Raw genomic sequence first — 20,561 nt, 5'->3', positions numbered from 1 at the left:
CACAATCAGCTTGTAACACTCCAAAGAGAAAGGAAAACTTGAAATCGCATCATATGACCCCTTTAACAAAATACAATATCTAATCTAATAATATCCAGTATCTTACCTGCCACATGTTGAGGTTTCATAGGCCCCGCCTTCATCATGAACTGTTCCCCTCCCTCAAAGGCCATGATTGGGTCAGCAGGTTGGCCCTGCCCACTGTTTCCACTGCCACTGTGATTGGACAGCTTGATGATCTCCTCAAAGTCTGCTGCCTCTCCATTGGAGGACAGTCCATTCTGATGCTTAGTGGGCTGGACGCCGTTAACGACGGGTGCCGCGTCCCAGGACACAGAGCTGAGCAAGAAACATGTATAATTCTCATCAACAACAAAACATACAAAACATCTCTCAGTACATTTCAAATCATGCCTAACTGCGCAACTTTACCTCATTTTCATGTCTCCTTGTGATTGGTTAAAATTTGTCGCACCACTATGCAGAGTTTCTGACGGATTTTTCTGGATTACTGCAAGACAAGAGAATAACAGCATTATATTTTTCATGTAAACTCATTTACAACATTTTGAACAGAGTAAAGAGTTATTTTTAAGAGTAACATCGCATACACAACACTACAAATCAGTTTTTACCGCTGTCAGAGACTCTGCCGTTCACTTGAGCTGGAGCCTTAACGTCTTTCTGCGAAGAAACAAATAAAGCAAGTTCATTTTCCTTTCAGTGTGTGTGTGTGTGAAGCAAATTCAGACTCAATAAAAACACAGATGTGTCCCACCTGTCCCCCTGCGTCACTCTTACGAGTCCTTTTCATGATTTCCTCCAGACGCTAGAAAGGTGAACACAGATGTTAGTCAAACCCCCAGGAAGAGAAAATCATATAAATATCTCATGTGTTTCTCCTAGAAAGCAACGAGATTCTTTTTTTTTTCAGTAAAAGCATTTGCAGAGTCTCTTGCTTTACCTTCTTTCTCTCCAGACGCTCCTGTTCCTCCTTCTGGAAGTGTTTCTCTCTCTCTATCCTCTGTCTCTCTGCTTCCTCTCGGGCTTTGGCTTCGGCCTCCTCTCGCTGGAAAAGACATATGAAACTTCATTACCCATACAGTACATGCATTAAACATCTCTAAATTACCCAGAAGCCCTTTGACATGACACCACGAACCAGTACGGTGGCAACATTAGTGTTTTTATCATTAACAAAAGCTAAAATTAAAACTGTTTTGAATAAATGCTGAATACACTAAAAGCTGAAATAAAATATTGAAATATTAGCAGAAACATCCCAACTTAAAAAAACGTTGAAATATTGCATTTGTAGCTAACAGAATAAGTTGAAGTGCTAAAAAGTTGCTAAAAAACTGGAAAAATTAAAGCTATATAGAAATATATATATATATATATATTATATAAACTAATAAAAATGACAAAAACACACATAAATTATTAAAATTACTTAAACAAAATAACTTATATTTTGTAAACTTATACTAAAATTTAAACGAAAACTGAAAATAAATACATAAATAATAGATAAACTTTAACCTTTAGAAATGTTGAAGTTGAAGTACTTAATTACTAAAAAAAAAAAAAAAGCTATACAGAAATATTTAAAACAAATACAAAAATGACAAAAGCATAGCAAAATTATTAAAATTTACAACTACATCTAAAATTAAAAATATAAAAATAAAAGCTATTTCAAAATATTAATAAATACTTTAACAGTATATAAATAATACTAAAATAGGCAATGATCACATCAATAGTTGGTTGTGTTTTAATTTCACTCCTTTACCACAAGGGGGAAGCAGCAGCCAAAAATTCCCTCTGTTTGATTCATTTGAATATTCCTCACCTAGACACAGTATCTTTCTACTGCATATCAAAAAATGGACTGCATACTGAATCATAGGCATAAATGCATTAAAACAGTTTGTTTAATCTCATAGCCTATAAGTGCAGATGTGGCATCAAGTCCATTCTGTTTATATATATCTGTGTTCTCGGTCACAGTTTAGATCTGCTCAGACACCACAGATGTGCTTTGTAAGTCCAGAGAGCCACAGACAGACCCATTAGGCCTGTCCTGCATGATCAAATCAGACCAGAACACAGGCTTGGTGTCAGACGGGCTCTGTGTGAAGGACAGCAGATGAGAGTCGCCCGCAGGCTCATGTGACCTCAACAGACCTGAACCACAGGAGAGGAGACTCAAGCTAATGTCCTTTTGTCTGCCTGTGCCTCGGTCACCTTGAGGCCTTGAAGGTCTTTTGTATTCAAATGATTTTACTGAAGACTGAAGATGGATTTGAAAATATTCTTGAGATGTTTGTCATAAATGGTCTCCATTACCCATGAAGCACTGCTCACCTGTCTCTGCAGACGCAGGTTTTCCTCCTGCTCGGCTCGTGCTCTCTCCTGCTCCTCCTTCTCCTCCTGCAGATGCTGTTGCTCTGCCATTAAGCGCGCCTCCTCTTCCCTGCGCCTCCTCTCCTCCTCCTCACGTCTGGCGTGCTCCTCACGCAGTGCTCTGAATGAAGATGAGGCAGTGTTAGCACCACGAGATACGAATAGTCACTCGCATTCAACATCTCGGAAGCAGGGTTATTACCATTAACTAAAGCTAAACCATGAAAAAACTTTTTCGTTACTTGAAATAAAACAAACATTAACTGAAAATATATAAAAAAAAAACGTTATTTCTGCCATTTGCTCAGGAGGCAACATTTCTTATAATATAAATAATAATAAACTATAAAGACATATTTAAAACAAAATGATAAAAATTACAAAAAAACAACAAAATTACAAAAACTTGAACTAAAATTTAAATAAAAAATAGAAAATATCAAAATAACTAATACAACTAATAAATTCTAAATATTAATAAAAATTATAATATTACAACTTAAATAATAATATACTAAATATGCTAAATCAATGATACTAAAATATCACTGCTCAGAGAAGAAAACCTATGGATTATTTATGAGCTGTCTGGCGAACGGAAAAGTCATGGAAATGATCTTTTACAAAATCATGTAAATCACAGTCTAATGAATTATTAAATCAAAATATAAATGTATATTTAATACCATCTTTTTATTTATTATATTTAATAATCATTTATGTAATTACGATCAGCTCTAAAATATTTCATCTGCAAGAATTTGTAGAGCATCTATAAAATGATTTTAAAAACCCTTATCCAATAATCATAAAGAACTAGAAAAGTCATAGAAATTCACTGTTTTAAAAAAACTACAGAAATTCTATCAACCAGTGTTATATCAGTATTTTAGTACACTATTATAGTTTAGTTTAATATTATAACTTATCTTAAAAATTTGAATTAGTTTTTATTTTTATATATTTTTTATTTTTAAAATACATTTTTTTATTCATTTTATTTTTATTTATAATTTTGCTATGTACTTTTGTCAGTTTTGTTAGGGTCTTATATTATATTTTGCCCCCCCACCCATAAAAAAAATTGTTTTAGCAAACAATAATAACCCCGCAGTGATCATTTTAAATGTCAATCCAGCAGGATCTTTCTTTCTTTGCAAAAGTGGGTTGGTCATTATGTTGGCTATGCAAGACCAAAGCAGTCTATAACCAACTGACCTGCTCTTCTGCTCCTGCTCTCGTCTCTCCTGCTCCTCCCTCTCTCTCTGCTCACGGGCCTGACGTCTCTTCTCTGCCAGCACGCGGGCCGCCTCCTCGGGATCATTGGTCCCAGCCGTGGGCTTGGCGAACGGAGGGCCGGGCTCAGGAGAGAGTGATCGGGAAGGTGTGGCTGCCAAATTGGCCGCCTCTGGTGTCTGAGGAGCTGCTGTGATTGGCGCAGAGGGAGTAAGGGGCGTGGTAGGAGCAGACGAGACGGTGATGTCAGGAATACTGGGAGCAGCTAAACAGAAAAAAACAGGAGAAAAGTCCATCAAGAAGAGTAAATGCTTACGTTTCGTTTATACATATTAAAGCTGAAAAAAAGTCCTTGAAATCCATTGAGCCGTCACACTGATTTATCTGAGAGCAAACCGGTCGTCATGACGATCACACTCACTCTTTGTGTCCTTGGGAGGGTCAGCCTGACGGGGCTCCTTGGTTTCCACGGCGACAGCAGCAACGGCGGGGGCCTGCATGCGGGCGGGAGTCTGAGCCCGTTTAGGCCGGGTCTTGGTGCCAGGAGGAGTCCGGCCCGCAGATGAGGGTGGTTTGGGGGACACCACTGGATTGGGGGAGAGGGGGCGACTCCTGGACGTCGCAGGTGATGAAGCTCTGTTTTTAGCTCTGATATTTGGGCTAAAAAGAGAAGAGATTTAAGAAAACATCCCAGTATAGACCAACAAATCTGAAAAAAAAGGGGTTTCTTCTTTAGTATTTTTGTCTTGATTTCTATTACATTTCTTTTATATCTTGAGCTTTCAATTTAATCTATCTATCTATCTATCTATCTATCTATCTATCTATCTATCTATCTATCTATCTATCTATCTATCTATCTATCTATCTATCTATCTATCTATCTATCTATCTATCTATCTATCTATCTATCTATCTATCTATCTATCTATCTATCTATCTATCTATCTATCTATCTATCTATCTATCTATCTATCTATCTATCTATCTATCTATCTATCTATCTATCTATCTATCTATCTATCTATCTATCTATCTATCTATCTATCTATCTATCTATCTGTCTGTCTGTCTGTCTGTCTGTCTGTCTATCTATCTATCTATCTATCTGTCTGTCTATCTATCTATCTATCTATCTATCTATCTATCTATCATCTGTCTGTCTGTCTGTCTGTCTATCTATCTATCTATCTATTTACTGTATGTATAATATTACTATTTAGGTTTAATTAATTTTAGCTTTAGTTCAGTTTTGGTTTTTATTTCTGTCCATTTAGTAATTTTAGTGCTTTAAATTCAATTTATTTTAGTAAGTTACCAAGTTTTACCTAGTTTTATTTGGTAGATTGTTTAGGTGATGAAGCTCTGTTTTTAGCTTTGATATTTGGGCTGGTTTTCTAGCGACACTGAAAATATTACTTAGTCACTTAGTATTTTTGTCTTGATTTTTGCATTACATTATTTTGATATTTTCAATTTTTTTTCAGTTTTAGTTTAAATTCAGTTTTAGATTTGGTTTTTATTTAGTTCTTTATTTACAGTTTTTCTCAGTCGCTTTGGCGCATTTCTCAAATCAGAAATGAAATTCTCAAAACTACTTGTTCAACCTCCACATCATCTAGTCACTTGCGCACATCAAAAAAGCAGTTTCTCTTTCTTTTGAACAAGCTGCGATTGCTTTGGTACATTCATGCAATTGATTATGTACATTTATCTGCGGTTTCCTACATGATCAGTTGCTAATGTCATGTTGCTCAAAATGTATTATATAGTGTTCTGTGCAATAGTCTTACCCCTCAAAACAGCTAGTCTTTAGTTCATTGTATAAGTCATTAAATGCAAAATAGTTGAACTGGTTGTCTGTGGTGCTGTTTGTACGAATTGTTTTGAGAAATGCACATACATTTTTGCAAATATTAAGGATGATTCAAGAAATGCACCAAAGCGACTGAGAAAAACTGTATTTCTTTAACAGATTTTCCACTAAAAAGTTAAATCAAGATCTAATTGAGAATAAAAAATGACTTAAGATATTAAGTTTTGCTTTTTTTGAAAAATGTATCAAAATTAAGTGAGTTTAAGCTTAAACCAAGACAAATATGTCTGTCAGAAGGATAAGAAATTTTTTTTTTCCTCTTTGAATTAAGTTTGTTTTTCTTAGCCCATTGACATATATTTTTTTCTTGTTTAACCATAAACTCACTTCATTCAATTCTTCAGAAAACAATACTTACTAACCCTAAGCTGAATAATAATATTGATGTTTGCCTTAGCAATAATGTGGATTTTTTCACAGTGAGGAAACAAATTATGCTGGAAAATTGGTGGCTGTTTAAGAAACAGTGTAAATAAGCAATCAGGCAGGACATGGACTGGCCATAATAAGAGTACAACCTTAATTCTATAATGGCTAATTGATCACTTTTCCACAAAGCAACTGAACACAAAGGCCTGAAAAGACCCAACAGCCTGCTAGAAACCCTGCTGAGCTGGATCAGAGCCTCTCTTTGGCTCATGAGCGCACAATAATTTAACCTGCTGCAGCTTAAAGAGCATGTGCTGTGTGTGTGTGTGTGTGTGTGTGTGTGTGTGTGTGTGTGCGTGTGTGTATGTGAGAGAGAGAGAGAGAGTCACCTGGCTTCTGTTTTCGTTCTGGTTATGGATTGGGACGGTCTCTTCTTCTCCACTTTTTCTTTAGACAGAGCGCTCTTCTCCTTTTCGTTCTCTCGTTCCTTGTCTTTCTTTTCTTTCTTCTTTTTCTCAAACTAAGTAAACACAGTGATGGATCATTTCAAAGTCAAATCAGGACAAACTGGATTTTTTGTTATTTATGTAATTTAAAAGTTTTCAAAAGTGACAAAGACTTTTATAATGTCTTATAAACAAAAAATGTACAAATTATTTTCTCAATATTACTTTTTACTATATTTTTGATCAAATAAATGCAGCCTTGATGAGCATAAGAGACTTCTTTCAAAAACAATAAAATATCAAAACACGTTAGTGCATATTAGCATTATTATATGAATAATTCTACATTTGTGAGCGGGTTATTATGTGCATGTATTTACCGGTGTAGAGTTGCGTCTCTGCTGGCGTTGTGTGATGTCAGGTGTGCTGGCCGAGACCCTCCAGCGTTCAGCGCTGTGCTGGTGAGGATGATGATGGGAGCAGGGCGTCAGAGGAGATACGGACGCAGAGCGGGAACACTGATCTGAGATCAGACAGAGACATGATGTTTAGAGACACTCACTTGTTGCTGTTGTTGTTCAAAACACAACTGAGAGATCTTACACTAATGTTCAAAAGTTTGGGGTTGATCTCTTTTTATGTTTCTAAAGAAGAAGCCTCTTATGCTCAGCAAGGCTGCATTTATTTGATCAAAAATACCATAAAACGCAGCAATATTGTAAAATATTACAATTTTAAATAGCTGTTTTCTAAGTTAATACATTTTAAAATGCAATGTAATTCTGTGATGGCAAAGCTGAATTTTCCGCATCATTACTCCAGTCTTCAGTGTCACATGATCCTTCAGAAATCATTCTAATATGCTGATTTGCTGCTCAAGAATATTATATCAATGCTGAAAAAAATCTTACCAACCCCAAACCTTTGAACAGCAGTGTACATACAGATGATGTGTTATATTCAGAACAGTCTTTTAGCATACTACTATATTGTCATTATGCAGTATTTATACTGTGAACATTAAGTAACATTTCTATAAGCATGAATTGATTCTGAAATGTGGGGTATAAAAACAAAGCACCTCGAACAGAGCATAATATATTCCAATTTAATACATTAACTATGATTTTTTTTATCATTCTTGATTTAGATGAACAGCCAAAAAGCAAGGCATTTTTACACAAAAATGGAAAAAAAGCTAAATAACCATATTTATGTCAAAAAATGATAATTGGATATTATATAAATGTACTTATGCAATGAGATCATGTGACAACGATGTAGCATCTTAATGTTCAAACTGTATACTGAAGGTAAAAGTGCATACGGTTTTACATACTTTCTTTAAATTGTACAATAGTACATACTGTGCGATATACAGTTTGCTAGTATTTCTATTCTGAACAACAAAAAGAAAATCTTCAGATTTGGTAATTTGCTGAAGATTATGTACTTTCATTTGAGACCCTAAAGATAGAAAACAAAATTGTCGATTAAAAACAGTGCATACTAAGCTCAAATAGATAAACAGACTCCATTTGGGACTTAAATTGCTTCATTTTATACTGAGGCTAATGAAATGCACATAGAATAGACAGAAAGTTTTTTTCACTTGTTTGATTTCAGCAGACAAGTTTAACTGCTTGTTTTCTCTCAACGAGGCCCATTTATGATGTGTGTTTAACTCATTACATGGGTGTGCATGTATTTTGTAGTGAGTATAACCATTACCTCAAGCTCCTGACATGTTATCTGTGTGTGATGTGTAACTCACGGGGGTCGCTGCTGTTCTGGAGGGTGGCGACGCTCCGGCTGCGAGCCAGAAAGGAAAGGGTGGGCGTCATCAACCTCTCCACGATGCGGCTCTCCCACGGGCTCAGATGCAAGCTGCGGGCTGACACAAGAGGGCGCTGTTAGCATCGACACATGTGGACACAAACCGCAGGTCACTCGACAAAGGGCCGAAGTGCTGGCTGTAATGCTGCGTTCAAGTCCTCCTGGGACGTTCGTACTTACGAGTTGACAAATCGTAATTACGACGTCAGGTGCGTTCAAGTCAGTTTAGTCGGCACAAGATGGCGGTGTACCTTCTTTTAATAAATTACAAGAAAATACAACAGGGTCTGCATTTTTTTACTTGGATTTCAGCTGCGTAACAAGAACATGACCAATTTAAGTTTATAGGAGAACTAAACTATCAATTTAAACAAAAATTTACGGAAAAATCTACAGACGTTGCATCCATCGATTCCGCCATGTTTCTCATTGACACGCCCCCAACTCGGAAACTCGGGGCTTAAAGAAAATTTTGAGTTTCCCACTCATAATAACGACTTTGTGGTGGCATTCATGTGCGTTCAACTCGTAAATACGATTTATCCGACATGACTTGAACGCACCATAACATCCAGCAACAGGGTGTCTGACCAATCAGAGCGGCTGTTACTGGAAGCAGAAGAATCCTCAGGCCCTTCATTGAGTGAGCGATTTCACGACCTGGACATGTTTGTGGACTTCTAATCCACATAACCTACACTATTGTGAATTTTGAGATTGCTGTACTTACACACATTCACACACTTTATTTGCTCATCTGATCATTGTAACTTCAAAGAAGTTGAAGTTTCAATTTAATTAGTGGATTTAACCAGTACTATTACTCATGCTGGTTAAATCAAGAATGCAGTAACTAGTATAGTACAGAGCGATAATTTATACTACCATTCAAAAGTTTGGGGTCAGTAAGAAATTGTTACTTTTATTCAGCAAGGACACATTCAGGTACCATCTTCAAAGAATCTTGAAATATAAAATGTAAAAATATTATCAGTTTTTAAATGTTTTCAACATCAATAATAATAAGAAATGTTTCTTGAGCAGAAAATCAGCATATTAGAATGATTTCTGAAGGATCATGTGACACTGAAGACTGGCGTAATGATGCTGAAAATTCAGCTTTGCATCACAGGAATAAATTACTTTTTAAAATATATTCAAATAGAAAACAGTTATTTTAAATTGTAATAATATTTTTAATTTTTTACTGCATTTTTGATCAAATAAATTCAGTCTTGATGAGCATAAGACATCTTTTAAAAGCATTTAAATGGTGGAGTAGATGGCAAGAAATATGAGACAACTTTGAGTTCATGCTGAGATCTTTTGATCGCAGACTTTAGTATTCTCAGCCAGGCTAAACATAGTTTGAGATATTATAAACCTCTAGAGGAGACAAATCTGAGCATTTTGCTCTTCATTTGATCTCATTGCTCTCTAGGAGAAACATTTAGATATTTTAGAGACTATTTATAAATTTTCTTTCCTATGAACGATTTAACAGCATGTCTAGACGAACAGCACTCTTATACCAGAATAAATGGTTCATGGGTTCAAAGACGGGTTAAAACTGGTTTTATTGAGGGAATTATGGGATGCTGCTGTGTTAATAATCGGAGAGCACATTAAAATGAAGTCTGTGCTGTCACACAGATGACTGAAAGACATTTCTCTACAGACACGAGAAAAACAAGTGACGTGACGAAGAAATGAATCTGTGGTCTCGTTTTCTCCCACGCTCCTTTTCTACAAACACGCATACACTCTTTCCCACTCAGGCACAAACAGGCAGAAACCCACTCTGAATGTCGTATTTGCAATCACACAACATTAAAACGGTACTGTGTATAAAAATGGACCCTTTTTCTGTATGTAGCAACAAGGTGGTGCTCCGATCTGACACTTTAGCAACACAAGAAAATTTACAACACTTCGTGACGGCTGGTCACTGGCTGTTGCTAGGCAACAGCTGCCTTTTTTTCTCCCCCACTGCGGCAAACTGTGCTGTTGCCTGAACTACTTTAACAGAAGGTTTGATCATGATCTAGGATATAAACTCTTTATACTATATGTTTTAAAAACTAATACAGAATATGGTATTTTTACAGGAAGCTTGATGCAAAAAAATACACCTCAAACAGTATAAGCTAAAATATGTTTAACCCAAATATCATGTGTTGAATCTCAGCATAAAGTGCACTCTGAGATGAGTGGTCATCTCTAATGACAGGGAAATAAGTACAGACCATGAGCTCCACAGTTACCATGCGGTGCACAATGCTGTTATTATGTTGATTTACACACATCTGCATAGCCACAGCTTTGCTGACTTATCATTGGTACGTTCCGCTGCATGTGGAAGTCAGCATTCTAGAAACCCCATTATTTCCTCGGACAGGAAACTTAAAATGAGGCTAAGTTCAGAATACTATTTCTGCAGATTCTAGCATGTATACTGTGCGTAGCACGTAAATTATCCGTATATAACACCAGGATGGCACACTAACTTTTGCTGTGTAAAGTATATAAGCTCACAATACAATGTGCTCATACTGATTTCTAGGATGATGAATATTATGATTTCTGACCTCTTGTCTTTAATTTGACAGACAAGAGTAGATTAAAATTGTGGAAAATAACTGTTTTTATTTCCGATGACTAGACACCGGTTGTAGAAATAAACATACACATGCTGAATACTAAAATATTCTGGCAGGGCTTTTGATTTTATTGAGTTGCATTTGTGTAACTTTTTTGCTTTTGTATATAAACTACCATTCATAAGTTTCGGGTCAGCAAGATTAAACATTTTTTGAAAGAAATGTATTCAGCAAGGATGCATTAAATTGATCAAAACTGTCAGTAAAGACACTGATAATGTTAAAAAATGTTTTTCATTTTAAATACTCTATTTTAACTTTCTATTCATCAAAGAAACAGTTTGCACAAAAAAGAGAAAAAAAATGAAGAATCACAATATTAATGGCTGCTGAAACTTCAGCTTTGCCATCACAGGAATATATAATATACATATAAATAACATTTTAAAATAAATTAAAAAGGAAAACAGTTTTTTTAAATTGCAATAATATTTTACAATATTACTGTTTTACTGTATTTTTTATCAAATAAATGCAGCCTTGGTGAGCATAAGATATTTTCAAATCAATTTAAAAAATCATACCAACCCCCTAAAATTTTTAATGGTAGTCTAGTTAGGACATATTATTGCACAAAAAAAGCAAAAGAATTGTTAAAACAACCATTAAGTGACCAGAAGCTGTTAAGCTGTTAATCAATTCAAGTTTCCATCCTTCCATACAGTTTATAATGAGCAGTATACAGTAAGCAGTATGCAAGCATTCCATTCTGAACACAGCCAGATACATTTCACAACATCACTTATTCATATTATTAACCAACCAATTAAAATGATTAAGATCACATTAAAGCAGCATATACCATATTGCACCTTCTAACTTAGTTATCAGCCTTTCAAATCACACACTTAGTTTAAAAACCCACCACCAGCATCCCGACCCACACCAAAGACTGAAAGTGATGACGGAACACAAAAATAAGAAAAAAGAAATAAAAACAGATATTTTCACCACTTACTGGACCACAGATAAATAACCATCACAGACTATGATGCAACAATGTGAGCACTGATCAAAAGTGCACGGAAGAAGAGATTACCCATGATGCAACACAAGAACGAGGGGGTTGTGGGGTAGGGAAAGGTGTGAGAATGACCATCGATCACAAGGCACAGGCACAGGCAAGCAGGCCACCAGAAATGAGCAAATCAAAAGTAGTTCATGAGAAAACAAAAACCAGACGAGGGTTTGGAGGGAGGGGTTTTTGGAGGTGAAACGCGGGAGCCGCTCCATTCTTACTTCTGCAGGGCGAGTTCCAGAGCGTGGCCGAGGACTTGGACAGCCTGTTGTTAATCACAGGCTCCGTCTGCCGCGGCAGGTTGACCGTGGAGGCCGAGCATCTGCCTGCAGAACGCAACACAGAGAGCAGAGCGTTCATACCGACCCCCTTAGCGACGGCGGGAGGGAGCGCGATACTGGTTTTCCCGAAGGAAGGGTCATGCAGACTTTCAGAGGGAGAGCTGAAGGAGGCGGGTCACTCTTGCACCAACTTGTAAGATGATCGTACATTTAAGATGTACATTAGATTCCATTGACACCATTTTTATATGATGACTAACTTTTAAAGTACGTGAATGCTAACCAAAACAGTACCATTCAAAAATGTTTGGGGTTGATAAGATTTTTTTGTTTTTGTAAAAAAAGACCTTAATGCTAACAAAGGCTGCATTTATTTGATCAAAAATACAGTAAAAACAGTAAAATTGTGAAATATTATTACAATTTAAAATAACAGGTTTCTATTTGAATACATTTTAAAATGGAATTTATTTCTTCAGTGCAAAGCTGAATTTTCAGAATCATTACTCCAGACTTCAGTGTCACATGATACTTCAGAAATCATTCTAATATGCTGAATTGCTGCTCAAGAATCATTATTATCAATCTTGAAAACTGTTGCTCTGCTTCATTTTTTGTGGAAGCTATTTTGTATATTTCTAACATTATACATGTCTACTTTTGATCAAATTAATGCACCCTTGCTGAATAAAAGTATAATTAAAATATATATATATATATTTTTGACCCCAGAAATTTGAATGGCATACAATATTTAGACTATCTAGATAAAACAGCACTATCCTACTGAAAACACCAGCATTATCACCAGCATGTGTTGTGTTATGGATGATGGTTTCTAGCATGGCATGGCTTCTTAACCATAAAAACCCTGTTGGTCATCCACCATTACCAACTCCAAACAGCATGTAGACTTTTCATACTGGTCTGATCTGGTCTTTTCAACAGGGTAGCACTGTACAAAGTGATCCAACAAGACATCACTTCCTGTAACACACTGGTCACTGTAGACACATCATCATATAAGGAAAAAGAATAGGCTTTTCTTTTTGTCTTTACGTTATAATCAATGTCATACATACAGTAGACACATCAACGCCCATCACTGTGATGGTAAAGTGATAGTTTACCCAAAAATAAAAAATTTTGTTATCATTTAAAACCTGTATGACTTTCTTTCTTCTGTGTAACACAAAATAATTGTTTAGAGAAATATCTCAGTGTACCAAGACTGTTCGGTTACCGACATTCATCAAAATATCTTTGTTTGTGTTCCACAGAAGAAAGCAAGTCATACAGGTTTGGAACGGCATGAGGGGGAGTAAATGATGACATAATTTTCATTTTTTGGGAGGACTTTCCCTTTAAAGGGGTCATATGATGCGATTTCAATTTTTCCTTTCTCTTTGGAGTGTTACAAGCTCTTGGTGCATAAAGAAGATCTGTAAAGTTGCAAAGACTAAAGTCTCAAATCCAAAGAGATATTCTTTATAAAAGTTAAGAGTCAACCACGCCAACCTAAAACGGCTCGTTCTAACACGTCTACGTCACGATGTGGGAAGATTTGCATAACGCCGCCCAAATGTTCACGCAAAGAAAGAAGGCGTAACTTTTATTCTCGCTGTAGTATTGTTGCTGCCGCCGTGTCGAGACGCTGTGTGTTTCGTTGTGAAAGCGAAACTACTTTGTTTGGCCTTCCAAAAGAGGACGATATCCGCTTCGTCATCCTGGAGCTGATCAGCGGAGTCCAGCCCGGGGTCGCCACATGTGGTTGCCGCAAGCCCGCCGGAGGCTCCTTCATCGAATCCGCCGGCCGTTTCTCACTCTAGCCCGCCGGCCTCCGCTTACTCAGCCCGCCGTGTGTTTCGTTGTAAAATCGTCACAACGCACTGGATAGCTGGCCAATCACAGCACACCTCGCTTTTCAGACCGATTAGCTTTGTAAAAATCGACGCGTTTCAGAAAGGCGGGGCATAGAGGAGAAACAATAATCTACAGTATGTAGAAAATAATGTGTTTTTTGAACCTTAAACCGCATAAACACATTTCATTACACCAAATACACAAAATAATGTTCTTTTTAGCAACATCATATGACCCCTTTAAAATCCCAATATGACATCTCTTTTAAGCTCTTTGGTCAAATAATATAGAAAAAAATCACACCTTAACAAGAGATTGTGATTGTTGTATTATCACAGTCCTCTACCTACTTACAGTATATCTAGCACAGCTACACCAGTCAAACCAGACAAAAAATGGTTTTAAAGAATAAAAAACATACAAAAACCAAAGAAAAACAAAAAATAAACCATATAAATGATGCTGATGCCAATGATTAGCAAGTTTTGTGGTGGCGAAACCATCATAAGATGGTTTTCTTCCTTCACGTTTGATGTCAAGATGAATTTAAAGCGGGTCAACAAAAGCAAAACCAAAAAATGATGCCTATTAACCATCTACAGCAGTAAAATCTCAGCACTGAAGACAAACTGACTGCTATAACTCATCTATATGGACACAGAACAAGCACTGCTGAAGTCAAATGCAAAGTTGTGTCAACATATAAAGCTTCCAAGCTTATATCAGGTTCGCTTTATGTTCCTGAGTATAGTTTTGAAAGGTAATGATAAGTCTAGACTTTAAAGTTGTATGAGGGTGTAAGGTTTGACTAATGACACTTACTCTCTCTGCGGGAGGTCTGGTTCAAGCCGCCGGCCCATGACCACCTCTGCTGACGGATCTCAGCCCACGTTTTTTTGGTTGACCTCTTTATGGCAGATTCATACCTCTGCTGCAGAGAAAACAAGACAATCATTTTTTTCATCCTAATAAGATTCTGAATCACTTATATTCCTGGTACAGGAATTCATTTGGTAGTTCATCAAATTTAAACTAGGGACATACTCAATTTGACAATTAGAAAGTCTCACAACACTTTTCATCTTCATTTTTAACAGTATATGCTACCATTCAAAAGTCTGTGGTCAGTTAGATTTTTTATGTTTTTGAAAGAAGTCGCTTATGATCACTAAATCTGTAAAAACAGTAAAAACAGTAACATATTACAAAAATATTATTACAATTTAAAATGCCTGTATTCCATTTTAATATATTCCCGTAACGCAAAGCTGAATTTTTAGCATCATTACTCCAGTCTTCAGTGTCGCGTGATCCTTTGGAAATCATTCTAATTTGCTGATTTGCAGGTCAAGAACCATTTCCTATTATTATCAATGCTGAAAACAGCTGTGCTGATTAATATTTTTCTGTGATACATTTTTTCAGAATAGTTGAAAAGAACTGCATTTATTCGTAATAGAAATCTTCTGTGACATGATGAACATCTTTACTGTAACTTCTGACCAGTTTAATGCATCCTTGCTGAATATAATTATTTCCTTAAAAAAAAAAACACACAAAAAAAAAACATACCAACCACAAACTTTTGAATGCATATTCTAAATTTTGTATGAATATTGTTTTATAATTTGAAACTTAATAAGCTTTTTTTTATAAGTTTAGCTCACACATTATTTATGCATCGAATATTTATAATATATGGACCTTTCTTTGAAATTTTGTCATGCTGTCTCAATTAACATTTTGGTTGCAACTAGTAGCACATGGTGTCTCCATACCTTGTTCTTCTCTAGTTTATGTCTCTGTTTTTCCTCCAGTAGAGCTCTTCGTTTCTCCGTCTTCAGTCGCTGCTCCTCTAACTTCCTTCTGCGCTCCTCTAACTGGCTCTCGCGCAAACGCCGTGCCTTCTCCTCCTTCTCCAACCACTGAGCTTTCTTGGCCGCTGAGAGGAACAGAGAGAGTTTTTGAGTGATGCTGCCTGCTGTAACTTATGCCATTTTCTGTCAGAGTTCTCAATTACAATTCATCTAAATGAATTGTTCACCCAAAAATCTCAATTTGCTGAAATGTTCTCACCCTCATGCCATCCAAGATGTAGATGAGTATGTTTCTTTATCAGAACAGATTTGGACAAATTCTGGCATATTTTATTTAGAACTCTTTTGGTTTGTTTTTGCTTGTAAACGGTGCTTGATTTGTGCATATTTCTCCTGATTCAGATGAGACAACTTTTCACTTTAGAAAGCAATAATATCCATAGAGGACTTGTATTTTAGCCAGAAGCAACTGTTTGACGTTAAAAAATGTCTTGATGGATTTGTTTCTTACAAACACGCAGCTTTCTGCTTCAGAAGATGTTGGTGGACTGGAATCCTGTGGATTTTTTTTGTGGATTATTGTGATGTTTTTATCAGCTGTTTGGACTCTCATTCTGACGGCACCCATTCACTGCAGAGGATCCATTGGTGAGAGAGTGATGTAATGGTAATGCTACATTTCTCCAAATCTAAATTTCTCCTATGAAGAAAAAACTCATCTACATCTTGGATGACATGAGAATGAGTAAGCAAATTTTTCAGCAAATTTCCATCTTTGTCTATTTAACTATTTGTTTAAGTGTCTTTCCCTCATATGTTACTCTTAAAAATCCTTAGGAGAAATAAAAATAGACACAAATAAGATTATAATCTTGATTGCAGACTTTGGTCTGTCCAAATCTGAGCATATTCAAAGGCACTGAGATGTTTTCTGAAAACCTCAAGGAGACACTGAAGTCTTTTTCAAGAAAAACATCTGAAAAGCAGGAAACTTCAGCAAAAGTCTCAAATTAGCAAAAAATCTCATTACTGTCCGGCAGAAATAAATGAGATATTAAAAATATCTCTTATGCGAATTTCCTATCTTCTAATCAGAACTGATTGTTTTACATTCATTAACGTTCATTCCACTGAGAACTGGATTTTTATATTTATAAATCCAGTGCTTGAGGAAAATGAAACTGCTAATAAAACAGCATTTTTCTGTCATGTGGTTTCAGTCGTTTGACTTCAAAAACAATTAAAAACCAATCAAAGCTCTTTATTTTAAACCCCAAGCACGCTGTGTGGCAGCTGGATGCATTCTGCTCACAGGCCCGATTTAAGGAACACACAAGACATCACAGTGTGGAATTTCCTGTTTTTCAGTCCTTCAACCATAACTAAATCTACACACACAGCAGTCCAGATGGGATTTGAGTTGAGGAATACAAACACAGAGGAACTGCTTCCAATCACAACATCGCTTTAGATCCTTGTGGGGCGACCCACTTTATTAACTTTAACCTGTTTCATTTCAAAGGCACATCCGCTTTATACCACAGGAAATGCAGTGACATTGCAGTGACAAGTATAAGGCATGTGTGTATATGTATATACTATATGTATATATTATTAACTACATAAAATCAAGACAAAATTTCAGTTTCACATACAGTATGTATTTTTATCTTTTTGAGTATTAAATACGCTCTTTGCCTAATGTTCATTACATTTTATATTGCTTTACATTCACTTTTAACATTATCTTAAATAGTCTCTTATGTAGACTTTTTAAAACTGTGTACTAGCAGACATGTAGTTTGTGCACTGAGAAAATCATGTGTAATTCTGACTTTCTCTAAATCCAATTACATAAAATCCTTCAATCCTTTCTAAATTATACAACAATTCTGTTTTATATCCTTCAAAGTAAGATGATCTCAGCCTTCACTTTAAACCACTGGGTCTCAGCTGCAGTGAACCGCTAGCGAGCTAAGCAGTGCTTGCTAATCCTATTAGTTTCATACAAAATGCTACATGACAGTGCGACTGCGTTGAAAAATAGATTTTGTTCTCTATGCAATTCCGTGCAGCAGCAATCCGGCATTACAACGCACGCTTCGTTCTAACAGCTAAGCCAAGTTTATGTCTTTGTATACACAGCATTTGTCAAGCTAAGACATTTCATCCCAGACTACAATAAACCCCTTTATGTAAAGTCTGCTGCTGAGGGGCAAGGCTGGACTTGTGGAACCGATAAACAGCTGGACAGCCAGAAACTGTGGTTTATCTGCGTCTGTACAGCTGAAAGTGAGCTGATATCCAAGCAGGCTAATCATGCTAATGGCAAACGTAATTACAGCTAATCTGAGAGAGAGAGAGGCATTGCTTAATGAACTGTAATGATGGCCCGTTTTTCACCCTGTGCCTGCAGGGATCTATCAGATAGTTAAAAGTGGAGAATATGAGACACATGCATTGATTAATGAAGCCTGGTGCACATGGAAATGCTAAAATATGCTTGTATTTCATAATCACTTGTAGCATGGAACAGCCTGTGTATTTGCAGTGCTGCAATAAATGTTAAAAAATGTTTACATTGTATTACATGTATTATATATAACTAATATAAAATAATATTCCTTAACTGTGGACAAAGTAATACTGAATCAAACTGGACACAACCAAAGGTGAAAAACAAAAGGACTCAAAAGATCACAGGGCATGAAATAAATGGAAACGATCCACTTAATCAAATGATTGATCGCGTGACGTATCTTACCTTGCTCCTGAGTTCGCTGTTCTGCAGCAGTAAACACAAATCACAAGCACATCTGTCAGTCACGTCAGTTTCTACCTTTAAATGATGCTTCTGGCTTCTCGCTGAACATCATTAGAAACCAGTTGGCCTTGTATTGGCAGTTAAAAAGTTTGATTGCATAATTACACATGAGAATAGTATATAATTGGGTTAATTATTATTTGGCCTCACACAGACTCTGTAGTCCCAGTAGCTTTAACTGTATATATATTTATACTGATATGTTCTTCAGTTGCTAGATAAATGTTTTGTGTGGCATAAGCATATCATTAGCTCTACAGGGCTGAACGTGTCCCGGGACAAAAGCTGTGTTTATAAAGTCTCACCCAAATATTTGGCCCGTTCCTCTCGCCGCTTTTTGGCTTGTTTCTGCCGTTGCTCTGAACTCATCCCATCTGTTGAGGAAGACGCAGATAACGCTTTAAAATGTACTTTTCATACCTTTTAAATGACAGTAAAATTGATATCGACATAAGCATGTCATTTGCAAATGAAATACCATGCAAAAGTATGAAATGCAAATGAATACCAACATTTTAGTAGCCAATACCAATACCACTGATATTCCAATTGATATTTAGGGGAAAAATGTCTTTATTTAAAAAATGTAATATTAATACAAATATTAACAAAAGCAATGGCATGATAATAAAACTTAAGATAGAATAAACTACTAATTAAGTAAACAGTGATTTGACAGCAGCAGCAATTAAGTACAAATTCAAAAATTGTAATTATACATAAATTAAATATCAATTATACACACACATACATATTTGAAAAACATATATATTTTAAAAACACACACAAGTTATCATTTTTGTATAGTAGTCTTAAAGGTATAGTAGCAAAAACAACCTCTATAATTCTAAGGAATACAGAGGAAATGGAAAAAATGATGATATTCTAGCTAAACTTTTGGGGGGAAAGACTTGTAAAACTCTACAAAAAGTGTAAAGTATGTCGCTTCTAATCTGATGAGAGCTGGCTGACACGGTAAGACATATGCTGTATTTAGAGGCTTGTAACTGACATTTTCCATTTTCTTCTCAGCCTCAGGAGTGTATTGATTCAATCAAGATAAGTGTGACTCCAGCTCTTTAACCGCAGAGGTGCTTTAACTCAAGGCATTGAAGAGAAATGTGGTGAGTCAGGTATTATTCTGATCACACAGTCACATGTAAAGGATGTTCATTCAATTAAGACTCATGCATCAGTGTTTCATCTATCCGTTCTTCTCGTTAAGCGTGTCCTCCTTGTAATGCAATATACAGGCAACGCTTTTTCAACTAATCAAACTGTTGCCATGGCAACCGGTCTGCCCCGCGCCCACCATCAAAAGGACTTGATTAAGCCTTATACATTCGAGACTGTTCGAGAACACTCTGCAAACCTTCCCCAAACACACACAGCCCAAGGTTCGCTCGATGCTTTGATGCACGGTCATGCTGGGTTTCAGCGTCTCGCCCTCTTCATGAACAATGACTTGGCTTGCTGCCACAACAGTCCGATTAGGATGAATTTAGAAAAGGGTCTTTTTAAAGTTAGTCTGATGACATGGATGTTAACATACATTGTGGTCTACAATGCTGAGGGTGTATGGATTCATCCAATATGTTTTCTCATTTTCAACCTTTTACTGTACAGGTTTTTATCACAAATGTCGTGATAATTTTGAACTTACCAGTAATATTTTCCTAAAATTGTATTTTTACATTTTCAAAAGAGAAAATTTACTCTATATTCTAAATGGTTCTTGTAAGTGAGTATATATGAAAAAGCAACTATAAAATAAAAAAGTCTGAAATCTCACTTGTTTAATTAAAATGGTAAATATAAATATATGTATGAAAAGTAATGGAATTAAAATAAAACAAATTACTAGTAATAGAACAAAAATAAATAAATAAATAAATAAATATATATATATAATATATAATCATAAAT

General features: G+C 36.0%; 1 protein-coding gene across 4 annotated transcripts in view; it reads right to left on the bottom strand.

Moving 5' to 3' along the window:
* The window catches only part of map7d1b (MAP7 domain containing 1b), a 53,109-nt gene that overhangs the window by 2,024 nt on the left and 30,524 nt on the right, over nucleotides 1-20,561 (bottom strand). Inside the window, exons 3-18 of one of the 4 annotated variants that reach the window (XM_016477934.1) lie at nucleotides 18,941-19,009; nucleotides 18,576-18,596; nucleotides 15,773-15,936; nucleotides 14,817-14,925; nucleotides 12,072-12,176; nucleotides 8,111-8,230; nucleotides 6,717-6,859; nucleotides 6,280-6,410; nucleotides 4,067-4,305; nucleotides 3,628-3,910; nucleotides 2,371-2,530; nucleotides 965-1,069; nucleotides 779-829; nucleotides 636-684; nucleotides 433-511; nucleotides 107-339 (exon numbers count right to left, since the gene is read on the bottom strand). In XM_016477934.1, the coding sequence (XP_016333420.1) occupies nucleotides 107-339; nucleotides 433-511; nucleotides 636-684; nucleotides 779-829; nucleotides 965-1,069; nucleotides 2,371-2,530; nucleotides 3,628-3,910; nucleotides 4,067-4,305; nucleotides 6,280-6,410; nucleotides 6,717-6,859; nucleotides 8,111-8,230; nucleotides 12,072-12,176; nucleotides 14,817-14,925; nucleotides 15,773-15,936; nucleotides 18,576-18,596; nucleotides 18,941-19,009 (2,061 nt within the window). The remainder of the gene's footprint in view (nucleotides 1-106; nucleotides 340-432; nucleotides 512-635; nucleotides 685-778; nucleotides 830-964; nucleotides 1,070-2,370; nucleotides 2,531-3,627; nucleotides 3,911-4,066; nucleotides 4,306-6,279; nucleotides 6,411-6,716; nucleotides 6,860-8,110; nucleotides 8,231-12,071; nucleotides 12,177-14,816; nucleotides 14,926-15,772; nucleotides 15,937-18,575; nucleotides 18,597-18,940; nucleotides 19,010-20,561) is intronic. The other 3 variants (XM_016477935.1, XM_016477936.1, XM_016477937.1) reach the window with 3 other exon arrangements.

Source organism: Sinocyclocheilus anshuiensis, unplaced genomic scaffold (genome assembly GCF_001515605.1).
Source record: "Sinocyclocheilus anshuiensis isolate Anshui unplaced genomic scaffold, SAMN03320099.WGS_v1.1 scaffold1524, whole genome shotgun sequence".
NCBI classification, from domain to species: domain Eukaryota; kingdom Metazoa; phylum Chordata; class Actinopteri; order Cypriniformes; family Cyprinidae; genus Sinocyclocheilus; species Sinocyclocheilus anshuiensis.
The sequence above is the reverse complement of the archived record's forward strand: the minus strand, read 5'-3'. Positions and strand labels throughout refer to the sequence as shown.